We start from the raw sequence: 17,957 nt of genomic DNA, 5'->3' as shown, positions 1-17,957 counted from the left end.
TAGCTGGGCAGGGTGTCCCAGAGGATGCACTGGAGAAACACCTCTCCCACCCCAACACACTTGCTTGTCACACTCACACGTCACTCAGGCACACACCCTCACACCATGTGCACACACACACACGCGCTTGTGTGCACACATTCACATGCACACACCCACACTCACATGCACACTCACTCACCAACAATCATTCACCTGCACACTCACCTATGCCAACAAGCACATTCACTTATGTGCACACACCCACACTCATGCACATTCATACTCACGTGCACACTTGCCCACAGTCACTCATGTGCACACACTCATGCACATTTTTAAATGTGGTAACAATTTACAGGGAAGACAGCTGTCACTCTTTTATTCAGACGGCCAAGTACAAGCACTCGCCTCAGAGAGTAATTGCACATTGGGGTTAGGATTGTTTTCTGATGAGAGCCCTCCAAAAGTGAAACGACCTTGTACCCCTTCACCCTCCCTTCAGTTTAAATCTGAGGTGGGTCAGCGGTTGGAATGGAGGTCTTCAACCGAGAGCAGATCCAACCGGGACAGGAGAGGGCCCGGCAACTCTCAGCAGCTGAAGAGGACAGAATGACGTTAAGCAGTTTCATACTTCGGAAGACCATTAACAGTACCTTAAAGGTTATCTACTTGCATAGTGAAAAGTCTTGTCTTTAGAACAAAGGCAGAAGAATTTGGTCCAAGATCACCTCTCAGCTGTGAGCTTGTAAGGCCCGGATATGGCTATGGCTCCGCTGCCTGCAGTTCCCGAAGTGTGGTCTGCAGTAGGCTCTGGAGCTTCCAGAAGATGCCAGGGGCTGCTGTCCTGGGGACTGCAGGGCCTCTGGGGTCTGCACACTCTTGTACCGCCTCCTGTAACTGCCGCTGCTGCTGGAAGGAGATCCCAGAGCCCTCGAGAGGTGAGGAAAACCAGTGGCGAAAGATCTTGTCACAGATGACCTAAAGGACAGAAGCGTGGGCTGGTGATTCAGGGGAGCAAACCATCCTTACAAGCTTCCCAAGCTGCGACTGGTTGTTGTTTTTTTTTAAATAATTTATTTTGTTGCTGTTGTTGAGAATATACACAGCAGAACATACACCAATTCAACAATTTTTACATGTATAATTCAGTGACATTGATTACATTGTTCAAGTTGTGCAACCATTCTCACCCTCCTTTTCTGAGTTGTTCCTCCCTCATTAACATAAACTCACTGCCCCCTAAGGCCCTATCTAATCTTTAAAGTTGTTATCGTCAGTTTGATCCCATATAGATAGATCTTAAAAGACACAATGCTTAAGACAGACATTCTTTACTAGTTAAGTTAAACTATTGTTTGGTTATAAGAAGACTTCAGGGGATATATTTGGTTTAGGGTTTAAAGAGTAGCACAGGACAATAGTTTGAGGGGTTCATCCAGCCTCTATGGATCCAGAATGTCTGGATTTCATGAGAATTTGAAATTATGCTCCTCATTTTCCCCCTTTTGATCAGGATTCTTTTGTAGAATCTTTGATAAAATGTTCACTGTGTCCGGTTTTAGCAGACCTATGCTTTTCTCCCACACTCCCGGTTCCTGAGGAAGGTCATCACAGAGATCATGAGTTCTAAACAGTGCCTTCCCTTCTGGAACGTAAACTGCCTAACACCACGGACAGACTGTGCTTAGAAACAAGGGGAGTCCCTGGGTGGTACAAATAGTTAATGCACTCAGCTGCTAATCAAAAGGTTGGTGCAAGTCCATCCAGATGTGCCTCAGAAGAAAGACCTGGCAATCTGCTTCCAAAAAATCGGCCACTGAAAACCCTATAAAGCACAATTCTACTCTGACACACATGAGGTCACCATGAGTTGGAATCAACCCAATGGTAACTGGTTATTTAGAGAGGAGGAAGCCACCTGTGTGTGAGGTAGGAATCTCCATTTCCAGCCTCAGAGTAGATGGGGAAAGTTTGGGTGACATTCCAAAGAAGGCTGGACAATTTCCGAAGAGAAAAGGAAGAGGATTCGCAGGCAGTAAGTGCTGCATCAGGAGTTGCCCCACGGCAGGGTGGGGACAGCCAGTCTCCCCCTACGACTCACAGTGGGGTCTTTTCTGAGCCCAGTTCTCTAATCCCTAAGGCGGCCATACTGACAAGGATAACCACCCTCAGGGTCATCCTGAGGACCAGATGACAGATGTCAGTGAAAAAGCAACATGCAAAGGTGAGTTATGACTATTAGACTGTGAAAAAAAGCATATTTGAGGGAAAAGGGTGCAGAGGTGAGGCGCTTTTAAGGAGCCTTTGAGTGTTTGATTTTAGAAGCAGAAATAAAACTAAGCCACAACCTCCCACCTTTAATCTGAATAGGTTATGAGATTCACTGATGCCGACTATCTCCTTAAATTCCCAATTTAAAAATGTTACTTCTATTGCCTCCATAGTTCCCTCCCTGTTGGGAGAACTGGACTGGGAGCAGGCTAATGAATTGTGATTTATTTAAATACATTATGCTTTCTATCAGACTCGTTTAACAAATGTCTCGATTTCAACAGCTACTGTTTCATAGAGGACTAATAGCTCTAATTTCCATTTCCCAACTAATCCCTGCAAGAGCTGGGATTCTTCTTAAAAACAAATTATTTTATTCCTTTTTTTGAGTAGGTAGCACATTTTCATGTACAAAATTTAAAATATCCTGACATCTCCATCCCACCCAACAACCAGCCACTCAGTCCACCTCCCCATTCCCCCAACCAGTTTCTCAAACATCCTTCTAGAGAGAGTCTTTGCATATACAAGCTTATACACATATTTTCTTTTTCTTTTCCACAAATGGTAGTATACAAAAACACACTGTTTTACAGCTCCCTTACCCGTTTAACCATATATCATGGAGATCTTTCCAAATCAGTTCTTATGAGGACATTCCATTTGTTTTAGTGGCTGTAGACAATCCCAAATGTGTGGATGTTTGATAAATTATTTAACCAGGCCCCTACTGATGGAAATGTAGGTCGCTTGCTGAGTTTTGCCATTAAGAATAACGCTGCGATAAATATCTTGCATGTACGCTGTTTCCATTTTGCGCATGTGTACTTGTATCTGTTGACTAAATTCCTAGAAATGGAATATTTGGGTCGAGGGATCTGTATGTGTTTTGTTTCGATAGAAGTTGCCAAATGGCCTCCATAGAAGTTGTGCCAATTCACACTCCCACAGCAATCTACGAGAATGCCTCTTTCACCCATGGCCTCACCAATATGTATGTCTTAGTTACATAGTGCTGCTGCAAAACATACCAAAAGGGGGTGGCTTTAAAGGACAGTTTTGGAGTTTTGGAGGCTAAAAGTCCAAATCAGGGCCTTATGTCTGGGGGAGGATCCTTCCTTGTGCATAGCCCTGAGGGTTCCTTGGTGTCTGTCTTCCCCTGTGTGTGTGTCCGTGTCTGTTCTGCCTTTTTAGAAGTGGTTAGGTTTAGGACCCACCCTGCTCTGTTATGACCTCATTAGCATAACAAAAGAAAGCCTCTACTTCCATACAGGGCCATATTCATAGGTACAGGGGTTAGGACTTTCATATATCTTTTTGAGGGACACAATTCAATCCATAACAGCATATCAATCAGACTCTTATTTTTGCCAACTTATGGGTGAAATGGTTTGATTTGCATTTTTCTTATTATCAGTAAGTCTGAAAGCTATTAGTGTTATTTGTGTTTCTCTTCAGTGCATGATCAAGCTTATATCCTTTGCCCAAATCTTGACTAGGTTAATTTGTAGAAGCTTTTCGTATTAATTTGTAGAAGCTCTATATCCTAAGGACCTTAGCCGCTTGTTTTAGGTTGGTTCCCCAGGAAGCAGACTCTGAGGTGGAGATTGACTAGGGGGTGTTCTTGGGAACCACACCTCAATAGAAGTGAGAGAGAAGGTAATGCCCATCCCCCAAGGAGCGCTGGAGAATTTGCTACTGGCGAGTGGGGTGCTGCTCTAACAAATATGGAAAACATGGGAGTGGTTTTGCAATTTGAAGATGTTATCAGTTACCATGAAGTCATACTGGAGTAGGTGGGCACCTAGTCCAATATGACTGGTCTCCTTATAAAAGAGGGGAAGAGACACAGACACAGAGGAAACAGAGGCAGAGAGGGAGGAATGCTGCAGCTGCAACCCAAGGAACGCCTGGACCACCAGAAGCTGGGGGAGACAAGAAAGGATCTTCTCCTAAAGCTTTCAGAGAGAGCACGGCCCGACTGACACATTGATTTGCACTCCCACCCTCCAGAACAATAAGAAAATAAATTTCTGTTCTTATAATGTACCCAGTTTGTGGTACTTTGTTATGGTAGCCCTAAGAAACTAAGACACTGCCCTATTGAGCAGATTGAGCCCAAAAGTCGTGACAACCATATTAAAGGGATGAGGCAGTGCTAAAGTGCAGAGGCAATCAGAAGACCCCGGCTCTGCCCGCCCACCCTCAGCCCAGTGCTGCGGTACGATCGCTTACCTGTAGGTTGCTGTTGACTCGCTGGGCTCCGCACTTGTTGGCTCGCAAATCACACTTTGAAAAACAGTCAAAGAAATTACAGTCTTCATCTCCCGTGCAATTTTGCTCAAGAATTTCTCTCATTTTAGGTTCAAAAAAGGCCATGTCCACATCAATCGCCACCACCTGCAATCAAAATAGCACATGGCTACCAAAATGGCACACGTGGGCTCACTGTAGAGTGAACCGACTCAGCGCCTCCTTCACCCACCATTGCGGCTGCAGTTGTTGGCCAAATTGCAGGTAATTACACAGCTCTGCTCGATGGTTAAGCACTCAGCTGCTAACCAAAAGGTCGGCAGTTCAAACCCACCCAGCAGTTCCACAGGAGAAAAGACCTGGCAATCTGCTCCCAATAAGATTACAGGAAACCCTATGGGGCAGTTCTACTCTGTCCTATAGGGTCACCATGAGTCAGAATCGACTCAACGGTGCAGAACAACAACACAACTCTGCCGGCCCAGAGGAAAGAGCCGTTCCAGGTACTAGGGAGTGCCTTGACTGCCCCCTAAACTGTGTAAATTTATTTTTTTATTACATAAGCAACTGTCACAGATTATATTGAAAAGCTTTAGTCGCAGAAGAAACTTTGCTGTCACTATTTAAAGCCTAGAGTTTGGAACTATAATTGAAGTGTCATTGTTCATCTTTAAACATTTTCTCAGCTTTACAAGTAGAATCTCTGAAGTATCCTAAAAATGACATCCCTCTCCATTCCTTTATCCCTTTGGTCTCTGACCTTCAAGGATCAGGATTATAAAAGCTTGGGGATACAGATCATCTGTCCCCATAAACATAAGCAATAAAAGGAAACTGCATTCCAGGGGCAGGTCTGTGGGTGTGAAGGTAAAAATGAGGTGGGGGTAACTGAGTTCTCTATTTATGGCATATCTGTTACCTGACCCAGCTGGTGGAAATATGGGGCAAATGGCAGAGCCAGGTTCTTGAATCAGGATTGATATGAACGGCCCTTACTCCAGTGGTAACAAATACTAAATTCCATGTCAGCCAGAGAACTTGGTGACCCCCTGGAATTACAAATTTATCTCCCTGGCTTCAAACCAAATAGACTTCAACAAGAGAAAAATAATAATTTCTAAATTATGCAGATTTTTCTGTACCACCTGGATTAAAAAAAAAAAGATGAGCTCAACCCACAAAAACCTGGAGTCCACCCAGATCAGGCAGTTTGTAGCTTCAAGGGATACAAAGCTATTAGGAAGCCTGAGTTTGATGGGGTCTGTGGTATTCCACAAGCCTTCACAGGTCAATGCGGAAACAGCAGCCTCTCCTCCCCGCTTCAGTAGCATCTCAGACAGGGTTCTTTGTCCGTGCTCATATCCTCCCAGTTCTGTACAACGTTGGGAGGCAAATTCCCTGGTTTTGGTTTTTGTTTTTCATTCTAGATCGATGCTGGAAGGCACTAAAGTTTCTTGGGGATTATTCAGGAAAACGGAGCAGGAGGGAAAATAAGTTATGTAAAAATGTGTGGAGAAGAATGAAAATAAAGGATATAGAATGAAAATAAAGAACACCCCTACTTAAGGGTTTCGTCTAATTACTAATTCAGGCACAGCAAGCAGAAGTTACCATTTTAATCAATCTTTCCTATCTCATGATTAGGCCAAAATAAATAGGCAATTTCATAATTTACCCTGGTAATACACTCAAAATGAATGAGGGTTAGGCTATGCTAACGAATCTACAGTCTTTATAATTAATTATTGAGGCTGTAAGACTCTTCTTTCCCTAGTTTCTGGCAATTTCCCCAGCTCTCCTGGTGGAATTCAGCTCTGTGTGACTTCTCACTCCCATTTCTGATTTTTCCTTCTCATCTCCCAGGAAGAGCCAAGATCTATGTTTTAATTTTTAGTGTATGACATAGAATGGAGTACATGTGTTGGAAGTAAAACCCTATGCACCTGAATTAAGAATGGTACAAAACAAAAACATGCATGAGGTTTCTAAAATAATATTGGAACAACCAAATTCTTTCTGCATGAAGTTTTCTAACTCACACCATCTTCTTCACACTCCATCCTGGGATCAGAAGAGAAAGGATCTATGAGAATTAGTCCATTCTTCACTGAAAGTGAGGCTCTGGAGCAAGAGAAAAGGAAGTTGACAATTCCCGGTCATTCACTGACAGCAGGCCAGGCTCCAACTGAGCACGTCTTGAGAATGTACCCAGTGGTTGCAAATGAACTAGAAAATGGCATTGCTTCGTGACCCTAAACTGTCACCAGCAAGTGCTCCGGAGACCGCTGCCCAGTGTGCGGATCCTCCCAGAACCTCCGGGCTCGTTCCCTCCACACTTGGAGCCACCCCCTGCCTGTCAGCGCCTGGGCAGCCAGGGCCAGGGTGTCAGGACAAAGCAAGATGCAGCAAGATGCAGCAAGATAACAAAGGCTTGACCAGAGAGGGGTTTGCACTGACACAAACTTTGTTTTCTAGACCACAGGCTGCTTTATGAAGGAGGTGTTGCTCGTGCCCTGCCGGGGAGGCTTTCACGGGCAGTGATAGTGCCTGCTTTCTGCTCCCTTATTTTTCAGTTGTGGAGAAGAGCATCATTCACCACTAGCCTGTCCCCACAGTGACTAGCAGGCTGAGGGGACCAAAGCACAGCCCCCTCCCCAGGCCCTGGCCACACCCTGTGTCACCACCTGTCCTGTCACCGTGTCCCCTGAGGTGGCCCCGACATTGTACCTGCCTGCTCCTTCAAGGGCTGACACAAGCACTATGGCACCCAGACCACCAGGCCCCCATCTGACACATCGGTTTTACCCTAAGGGGTATGGGGGTGGGGTGGGAAAGGATTCTTTTATAATAAAACACCAAAGGCCCTCTTCCCTGGTGATGCAAACAGTTAACACGCTAGGCTGCTAACCTAAAGGTTGAAGGTTTGAGTCCATCCAGCAGTACTTTAGAAGAAAGGCCTGGCAATCTACTTCCAAAACATCACAGCCAAGAAAACCCTATGGAGCAGTTCTACTCTGTAACACATGGGATCGCCCTGAGTCAGAATCAGACTGGACAGTCATGGGTTTGGTTTTGATTTTTGGAATGGTGCAGACAGTTAACATGCTTGGCTGCTAACCTGAAGGTTGGCAGTTTGATTACACCAAGAGGCACCCCAGAAGAAAGGCCTGGCGATCCACTTCTGAAAAATCAGCCTTGGAAAACCCTATGGAGCACAGGTCTACTCTGACACGCATGGGATCGCCCTGAATTGGAGTCAACTTGACGGCAACTGGATTTTTTTTTTTTTTTTGAAGTCTCTTCTGCTGTTTTTCTCCCCTCTGTGTCACTGAAGAGTGAGGGATAAACTCCCTGGTGGTGCAGTGGTTAAGAGCTACAGCGAGGTGCAGCTGCTAACCAAAAGGTCGGCAGTTCAAATCCACCAGCGGCTCCTTGGAAACACTATGGGCAGTTCTACCCTGTCCTAAAGGGTCACTGTGAGTTGGAATTGACTCGACGGCAATGGGTTTTTTGGTTCTCCTATAGATGACAGCTTCACGGGGGTGGGAGTTGGGGGGCAGGTCATTCCCCTGTGGGAAGCATCAAAATTCCACCTGTCCCTCTAGAAGTCTCATGCATGGAGCTGAAACGAACTAGACCCTCTCCAGATAAAAGTGTTGGGAAGAGTATCACATTATCATAGATCGAGGGCAGTCTGAAAACAGAGCCCCCACACTTACGCAAGCTGTCTGTAGTTCATCCCTCCACATTGTTCTGGCTGTAACTCCCCGACTGCACAGCAGAAACTACAATCCCTGAAGACTGCTTTCTGCACTCAGTGGTTAAAATGACCCCAGGAGAACTTGCTTTAAATGAGCAAGAAGCGGCCACTGGGCCAGCAGAGCCCTTGGGGCTCTTTTTATTAAAATCACCATGACTTTGGGTGGGATAAGATGGATGTGTTCTATATATCCATTCATCAGCACCCCAAAAGGAAGCCGTTGGTAGATGGGGTCATCTGGGGCTGGCAGATCGCACAACGTCACTGCGGTTTGTTACCAAAGCCAGCATTTCAGAACCCTCCTTTACCACCTCCAGACCCAAAGCTCTGCTCTGCCCCACTGTAAAGCCCTCCCTGGGCCCTCACCGTGAAGTCACTCCGGATGGCGAAGTTCTCAGGCTTGACATCGCAGAGGTGCAGGCGGTGGGAGAAGTCGTGGTCAAAGTGCTGCACCATGTCCAGGAAGCTGAGCGCGATGCTGCCCACCGCCCAGGCCTGGCCCCCGCGGGCCCCCACCGCCTCGCCCAGAGGGAAGAGCGTGTGCAGGTGTGGGCTGCCGGCAGCCAGCAGCTCCACGGCATAGAAGTGGCCGCAGGAACCCAGCACGGGCAGCACGTGGTGGCTCTGACCATGCAACAGGCTCAGGTAGAGAAACTCCTCCTGCTGTACCAGCGCCCACAGGCTAGCCACCTGCCCATGCCAGCCAGGGCCCCGCTGGCCCGGCCACAGCGGCCCCAGGCTGCTGTTAGCCAGCTCCAGGCCCAAGGCGCTCTTGACCTCGCCTGCCACCAGCAGCAGAAGCTCGGCCTCGGGGAAGCCGTGGCCCTCTTCCACTGCTGCCTCCTCCAGCAGACTCAGAGGCTGGAAGCTGGAGAAGGCCTCCTTCTTGGACTTAAGGATGACAGGCCGGCCCCGCCAGTCTGCCTGCAGGACCTTCTTTCCCCGCTCGTAGTACAGGCAGCGCTCGTACACCAGCTCGCCGGCTACACACAGGTCTTCGCACAGGTCCCCCGTGAGCACACCGCCCTGGTAGTCCCGGCACTGCAAGGAAGGAAACAGTCGGTCACAACGTGGAAGGGGCTGAGGCAGACAGACAAGTTTAGTCCCTGCCCTCAGGAACCTTATCATCCAGCAAGCGTGAACAGCAGAGACCCTGCAGGTGAATGAAGAATTAAGTGATTTAAAAGAGACCCTGGGTGGTACAAACGGTTTGTGCTTGACTTGACTATTAACCTAAAGGTTGGCGGTTTGAACCCACCCAGCGGCGAGGCGGAAGAAGGGCCTGACCATCTCTGCTTCTGTTAAGATTACAGCCAAGAAAATCTTATGGAACAGTTCTACTCTGTAACACATGGAGTTGCCATGAGTTGTAATCAACTCTTCGGTAATCAGTTTGTGTCTTTTTTTGTTTTTTTGGTTTTATATTGATCAGGTTACTTAATGAGGCCCAGGACCGTGTGTTCAGAAGCAGGAAAACTGAAGGCCAGAAGCACCTCTTCCTTCTTCCAGCTGTGGGGACCTGGAAGAGCCTTTCCACCATCGGTTTCATTTCCTCAACATCAACCAAAGGGCTAGGCTGGGCCACTGGTTCTCAGTGCTGGCTACACCAAGAACCCCTGTGGAGCTTTGACGTGCCTCACCCAGGAACAATTAAGTCAGGTCACTGGACGGAGGTCCAGGGGAGCCTCAAATGCAGCCAGGGGCCACGCCAGTAATGACCCTTTCCAGCTTTTTGAGCCCTTTTGTTTTAAACAGGAAATGGTGTAATCTGTAAGGCCAACCCACCCCCAGTCTGTCAGCTTGTTGTACTGTGGTGGCCTGCATGTTGCTGAGATGCTGGAAACTATGCCATCAGTATTTCAAATACCAGCAGGATCACCCAGGTGGACAGGTCTCAGCAGAGCTTCCAGACTAAGACAGACTAGGGAGAGAGGCTTGGCAATCCACTTCCGAAAGTCAGCCAATGAAAACCCTACAGATCACAACAGAACATTGTCCTATATAGTGCTGGATGTTGTCAGGAGAGACCAATGGCTGGAGAAGGGCATCATGTTTGGTAAAGTGGAGAGTCAGAGAAAATGAGGGAAACCCTTAGTGAGGCGGATTGACACAACAGCAGCAACAACAGACTTAAACATACCAGCGATCTTGAAGATTGCGCAGAACCGGGTACATTTCGTTCTGTTGTACGTAGGGTCACCAAGAGTCTGAGCTGACTCAACGGCCACTAACAACAATATTATAAACAACTCCTTAAAGTAAAAAAATGTACCTCTAGTGCCTAGATATATAAATAATTCCAAAATCTGGAAAGCTATGAAAACTAAGTTTTTTACAACTCATTTGGCAGCAAAGCCTGACCTCACCGCATGAGGTGTCAAAACCCGACCTGAGAAGATATGAGGCTATTTATAGTTTTTCTGCATTCAACTTAGCATGCATTTGCATACATTTTGCTGAAAAATCATTAATGTACTTGATCACAGGTGCCATCCCCAGTCCCTGCTGGCAGTGTTATAAAATCTAAGGCATATGCACCATATTATCTTCTAAAATCCAAGAGTTTGAATTCCAAAGCACAGCTGGCCCCAAAGTGTTTGATAAAGGACTCTGGACCTGTATAAATACTGTGGGCTCATTGGTCGAAGTAAGGAGCCCTGGTGGGACAACGGTTAAGTAAGTGATCAGCCACTAACTGAAAGGTTGTTGGTTGGAACCCGCCAGCCAGGGGCGGATTATCCAATAGGCAAGATAAGTATGGTGCTTACCTTGCTTACCATATCATCTATAGTGAATAATTTCACATTTTTTCATTACATCAAAGAACCTGCTTCTAGGTATGGCTGGCATCTGTCGCTTTCCCAACCCTACAGCTGATTCCCATAGAATCAAAGCCTCTTTTCAAATTTACAATGCCTGACAGGGACAAATTACCCAATCAGCAAGGTAAACATGGGCTTACTTGTACTTACTATTCTGTAGTGAACAGTTTCACCATGGTGTGGTAGAACCCATGTGAAATTGTGCACTGCAGATTAGTAAGTAAGCACAAGTAAACCCATGCTTACCTTGCTTACTGGGTCATCCGTCCCCTATCAGCAGCTGCTCTGCGGGAAAAACACCTGGCAATCTGCTTCCACAAAGATTCAAAAACCACCAAACCAAACCCTTTGCCATCGAGTCACCGTAAAGATTACAGCCAAGGAAACCATGTAGGGCAGCTCTACTGTGTCACATGGGGTTACTACGAGTCGGAATCTACCTGACGGCACCCAACAACAACAATGGGTCAAAGCATTCATTACTAAACAGTTTAAGAAGAAACACTCCCAGTTCTTTAAACAAGTATCTAGGCTTCAGACTTTCCAGGCAGTAACTCAACAACAGCCTGCAAGACCAAGGCCATGTCATCTGATCTGACTCCGGGTTTACTGGGGAGGGGTCTCCAGCAAGACATTCCGTCTTTGGCTGCTTTAGCTCTTTGTACAGCATACTGGATGGTGGGGGTGTCACCCTCGCCAAAACACAATGATAGGAGTGATAGCAATCTGTAGATACCAAATTGTGAATTTGATCCAAGAGCTAGTGAATGCCACCCTGTTTGCCTGGGGCTGGCTTTTGTCTTTGGAAAACAAACTCTCATAATGAAGATGTATTAATATACACCCACACAACCGTTTTAATGTACTTAAAGTTGTATACGCATGCCGTGTTCTTCTGGGAATTTAATTTAATGCAGGTTTGGTGAAGCACCATTCTTTTATTTTTAATCCTGGGACTTCTTTCCAAGGCTTGAGGCCATTGAGTGAGCATTGAAAAGAATCAGCGTCCCTAGGGTCAATTGCTCTCTTTGATTCTAATTGCTTCCATATCCCCCTTGTAAGAAAACAGCAGCTGATTCAAGCCCCTCTGGACCTTTCAGGTAATCTTGGGAGGTAAGGTGAGGATGCAAGAGTAAGTGATTGATTCAACCAGGAGGTAAGAGGATGCAAATGACAGAAATATGAGGTGTTTGTTTTACTTTCTGTATTGTTTTTTTTGTTCATTTGTTTTCTTTCTGCTTTATCTGGTATTTTACAGACTATCATATCTCTAAAATAAACCTGATAAGAAATGCAACATCTTTTTTCTTAATTTCCTTATAAAGCCTAAAAGCCTTGCATGATATCCAAAATGGCTTGATTCAATTCCATAAACATGTTTTGTAGTGTTAGTGCATTTGTAGCTTAAGCAAAAGTACCTACATATGAAGTACAGAGAAGAACTGGAAAAGAAAGGGAATCAAGGAATAAAGCCCAGATGTGATGGGGGGTGGGGGAGGGGACCCTAGGCAAGAGCTTCCTAATGCTTCAGGGTTGGAATGGGGACTCAGGGGAGCCCCACTGTGCTGGGAGAGGAGATGGAGAGAAGTTCAAATGCAAGACATGCTGGGCCTGGCCATGGCTGATTCCCATTTTGTCTACGAGCAGGAGAGAACTGAGGGTATCAATGATAACTGCTCACCCTCACTATTTTCATCTGGACCTGGGCAGTCATCACCATTTGGTATGAGAGACCCCTGTGGGCCCCAAGCCAGCTCCAGTCACCAGGATTGGTACAGCCATGGACAAGGGCTCTGGGCTTCAGCCACACCTCTGAAAAAAAATAAACCAAACCAACTGCCATCGAGTTGATTCCAATTCATGGCAACTCCATGTGTGTCAGAGTAGAACTGTGCTCCACAGGGTTTTCAGTGGCTGATTTTTCGGAAGTAGCTCTTCAGGCCTTTCTTCTGAGGTGTCTCTGGGTGAATTTGAACTTCCAACCTTTCATTAGTAGCCACGCCTCACCACCTTCAAATTAAAAATGCCAGCTTTGGACCTCCTAAAAATTAAATACATATGCTTATCAAAAGACTTTACAAAAAGAGTAAAAAGAGAACCTACAGACTGGGAAAAAAATCTTTGGAAATGACATATCTGACAAGGGTCTAATCTCTGAAATGTATAGAAAACTTCAACAACTCAACAACAAAAAGACAAACAATCCAATAAAAAAAAGGGGGGCAAAGGACATGAACAGACACTTCTCCAGTGAGGACATTCAGGTGGTCAACAAATACATGAAAAGATGCTGGCAATCATTAGCCATTAGAGAGTCAAAACTACAATGAGATACCATCTTATCCTTGCAAAAATGGCACTGATCAAATAAAAACAGAAAACAACAAATGCTAGTGAGGTTGTGAGGAGATTGGAACTCTTATACACTGCTGGTGGGATTCTAAAATGGTACAAATACCTTATGATCCAGCAATCCCACCCAAAAGATATAAGAGCAGTGACACAAATAGACATATGCATGCCTATGTTCATTGCAGCATTATTCAGAATAGCAAAAAGATGGAAATAATCTAAATGCCCATTAACAGATGAATGGATAAACAAATTGTGATACATATTTACAGTGGAATACTATGCAACTATAAAGACTAGGGAATCCACAAAACATCTTATAACATGGTTGAATCTGGAGGACATTATGCTGAGTGAAATAAAGTCAGTTACAAAAGGGCAAATATTGTATGGTCCCACTATTATAAAAAGTTAAGAATAGATATACACATAGAAAGCAACATTCTTTGATGGTTACCAGGAGTGGGATGGGGAGGGAGGGGGACTTACTTTCTAGATAGTAGACGTTTTTATTTTTGGTGATGGGAAAGGCAATACCAAATATGAGTGAATTCTGCACAACTTGGATCAAGGTAAATGAAGACACTAAGAAGTACAGAATAAAAAGGTACAATTTCAGTAAATGCTGTAACTCTGCAAGAATAGTAATAACGGCCAAAAAAATATGGCCGTGGTTCATAGGTAGATATGTATGCATATATGTGTATAGGCGGGCATATGCGAGTACATGCACATGCATGTGTAGGTGTATCTGTAGGCATATGTATATACATGTTTGTGTGTGCTGCATATATATCCGTATATATAATAAAGCACATAGGGGGCACAGTTACAGAGACTTCCTAGACATATCCAAACAACTTGCAGGATTGGTTTACTGGGTTAAAAAGTTTGGGACCATAGTCTTGATGGCAACTCAGTCAATTGGCATAATATAGTTCATAAAGATAATGTTCTACATCCTAGTTTGGTGAGTGGTGTCTGAGGTCTCAAAAGCTTGCAAGCGGCCATCTAAGATACAACCATTGATCTCTACTCATCTGGAGCAAAAGAGAATGAAGGAAACAAAGACTCAAAGAAGAAACTAGTCCACATAACTAATAGCCCACACAAACCACAGCTGCATCTATCCTGAAAAAAGAAGAACTAGATAGTGCCCAGCTACCACTACTGACCGTTCTGAACAGGGACACAACAGAAGGTCCCAGACAGAATGGGAGAAAAATGTAGAACAAAACTCAAATTCCTAAAAAAGACCAAATTTACTGGACCAATAGAGACTAGAGGAGCCCCTGAGACTATTGCCCTAAGATACCGTTTGAACTTGGATCTGAAGCTACCCCTGGAGGTCACCTTTCAGCTAAATAATAGGTTGGCTTATAATCTAAATGATATCACCTGTGAGTAATGTGATCTCTTAAACAATCAACTCTTAAATGGTCAACATTTACCCAAAAGCAAAGATGAGAAAGCAAGGAAAGGAAGGGAAGCTAGATCAATAGAAACAGAACAAACAGAATGGAAATAATGAGAATGTTGACATATTGTGAAAATTGTAACTAATGTCATGGAACAATCTGTATAAAAATTGTTAAATGGGAACCAACTTTGCTGTGTAAACTTTCACCTAAAACACAATAAATTTTTTTTTTTTTTTAAAAAGAGGCAGATTAGGCACAGAAGACAGCAGACACAGGGGGAAGACCAACATTGTCTGAAGACTATGGAGGCAGACCAGTCAATGAGCCAAGAATGAACTCGAAGGACAGCTGGATAGAGAAGGTGAGACAAGGATTTTCCCCAAGAGCAGACAGACAGAGCCTTCCCCTAGAGCCAGTACCCTCAATTCGGACTTCTAGCCTCCTAACCTGTGAGAAAATAAATTCATTTGTAAAGCCAAATAAATAAAAACACCAACTTTTCAGACTTATCCCAGCTTTGTGTGAGCACTGGGCCATGATGTAAGCACAGCTCCCAAGCTTGGTAGTCCCCAGAGCTGAGGAGGACAGCTAATGTGAGCTGATGAGTTCCATCAGGGTGAGACCTGTACAGGTTTGGCACCTGGCGAGCTGAGCGCTGGAGTCGGATTGTATTCTAGTCTGGGTCCGCCCTCACTAGCCGTGTGAACTTGTTTGTGAGCATATAAGATGGAGATAATGTACCTGGATCACAGAGTTTTGTGAAGCTCAAATATTGCAGGTGTGAAATGTCTACTATCTAGAAAGTGATTCAGAAGATCAAAAGCCTGGTGCCTGGGCTGCAGAGTCTTAGTATATTGTCGTACCCACTCCACCCTCTCCACCCTCTCCAGCCCTGGTTACTAGGGAGGCTTCCTCCTGGAAGAGATGAAGCTGAGTGAAATTTTGAAAGACAGCTTAGAAGTGAACCTAACAGGAAATGACGGGGAGGAAAGGGCAGCGATGGGCTCGCCTGTGCAAACCCCAGTGTTGAGAAGGAGCACGTAAGTTCAGAGGACAGTGCAAAGGGCAGACAGCGAAGTTCAAGCAACACCGCTCACATCACACACTGGGATAGTCAGTCAAAATGCCATTTCCCCCCCTCCACTGACAAACAGGCCCCCAACCTGTCACGGGTCGTATTGTATCCCCCCCAAAAAATTAATTGAAGTCCTAACCCCTGGTACCTGTGAAGGTGACACCATCTGGAAATAATCAGATCTTTGGAGGTGTTACCAGTTAAGATATTTTCAGTTAAGTGAGGCTGCATCTACAAGTCAAGGAATGCCTGGGGCCACCAGAAGCTAGAATAGACGAGGAAGGATCTTTCCCGGAAACTTGGGGGGGAGCGTGGCCCTGCTGACACCCTGATTCTGGACTTCTGGCATCCAGATGGTGAGACAGTACATTTCTGTTCCCATAAGCCACCCACTTTGTGGTGTTTTGTTCCAGCAGACCAGGGAAAATTAACACATTTCCCTTCAAGGGTCAAATCAATTTTCCCAGAAATACCATTCCATGCCCTAGGGGGGAGCACTGTCTTCCTCCCCTCCCTCCAGCCCTTACTACGCAATCATCAGTGAGGACACTCACCTGTCCCATCCTCTCCCTTTGGGTCCACAAACACAGTGCTTGCACAGACTGCCTCCATCCACGAAATCAGATGGAAATCTACACAAGATTTGCCTGTTGGGGTCATAAAAGCTTGTGAGCAGCCATCTAAGATACTCCACTGGTCCCACCCCATCTGGAGCAAGGAAGAATGAAGAAAACCAAAGACACAAGGGAAAGATTAGTCCAAAGGACTAATGGACCACAACTACCACAGCCTTCACCAGACTGAGTCCAGCACAACTAAATGGTGCCCGGCTACCACCACAGACTGCTCTGACAGGGATCACAATAGAGGGTTCTGGACAGAGCTAGAGATAAATGTAGAACAAAATTCTAACTCACAAAAAAAGACCAGACTTACTTGCCTAACAGAGACTAGAGAAACCCCAAGAATATGGCCCCTGAACACGCTTGTAGCTCAGTAATGAAGCCACTCCTTAGGTTCACCCTTCAGCCAAAGATGAGACAGGCCGATAAAACAAAACGAGACTAAATGGGCACACCAGCTCAGGAGCAAGGATGAGAAGGTGGAAGGGGACAGGAAAGCTGGTAATGGGGAACCCAAGATTGAGAAGGGGAGAATGTTGACATGTCGTGGAGTTGGCAACCAATGTCACAAAACAATACGTATATTAATCGTTTAATGAAAAACTAATTTTCTCTGTAAACCTTCATCTAAAGCACAATAAAAAAAAAAAATTGCCCCTTGAAAAGGGCCAAATTTGGAAACAACTCCAATCCAAACCTCGTTGCCTTTGAGTCAATTCCAACTCATAGCGACCCTATAGGACAGAGTAGAACTGCCCCATCCAGAGGGTTTCCAAGACTGTAATCTTTACGGGAGCAGACTGCCACATCTTTCTCCCGTGAGGAGCTTCGAGTTTGAACTGCTGACCTTTTGGTTAACAGCCAAGTGCTCAACCACTGTGCCACCAGAGCTCCTTTACAACTCCAATGGGAGCTGCAAAATATTTTGAACAATGGTAAAATCATTGGATTTGAATATAGCCTATCGATTCTGAAGCGGAACATTAATTTTGGCTGTTTTTGAAGATCAGCACATTGATTTACAAGTCTGCCTGGTGGCTGAAATCTTGCTGGGATGCGAGGCCAGGTGCGCTGAGGGCAGGAAGTGTCATGAGGTGACCAGAATCTGACCCAGGTCGGCCAGCTACCATCAGTGAGGTCTTAGGCTACCTCATTTGTCATGGGAGATAATTTACATTAAAACAAAGTCACCACTATAAATTATATACAAAGGTAGTTGCTACAAAGCTCTTCTTTGTAACCATCCTTTAGGACGAAGTATTTTTGGCATGTCAGTTACTACCTTTCTTATGTAGAAAGTAAAAAGTGCCCACTATGGCCCCTCTGCGAGCACTGATGGCACAGTGCTAACTGAAAGGTCAGCAGTTCAAACCCACCAGCTGCTCCAAGGAAGAAAGA

The 17,957-nt window shown here is 45.3% G+C and overlaps 1 protein-coding gene across 1 annotated transcript in view; it reads right to left on the bottom strand.

Annotated features, from left to right (window-relative positions):
- Positions 1 to 744: 744 nt before the first annotated feature.
- DIPK1C (divergent protein kinase domain 1C) overlaps positions 745 to 17,957 on the bottom strand; it is a 19,542-nt gene continuing 2,329 nt past the window's right edge. Inside the window, exons 3-5 of the mRNA XM_004387313.1 lie at positions 8,633 to 9,307; positions 4,489 to 4,653; positions 745 to 960 (exon numbers count right to left, since the gene is read on the bottom strand). Of these exons, the coding sequence (XP_004387370.1) occupies positions 745 to 960; positions 4,489 to 4,653; positions 8,633 to 9,307 (1,056 nt within the window). The remainder of the gene's footprint in view (positions 961 to 4,488; positions 4,654 to 8,632; positions 9,308 to 17,957) is intronic.

The sequence above is a fragment of the Trichechus manatus genome, unplaced genomic scaffold (genome assembly GCF_000243295.1).
Source record: "Trichechus manatus latirostris isolate Lorelei unplaced genomic scaffold, TriManLat1.0 scaffold00183, whole genome shotgun sequence".
Lineage (NCBI taxonomy): Eukaryota > Metazoa > Chordata > Mammalia > Sirenia > Trichechidae > Trichechus > Trichechus manatus.
This window is presented reverse-complemented; position numbering and strand designations above follow the sequence as displayed.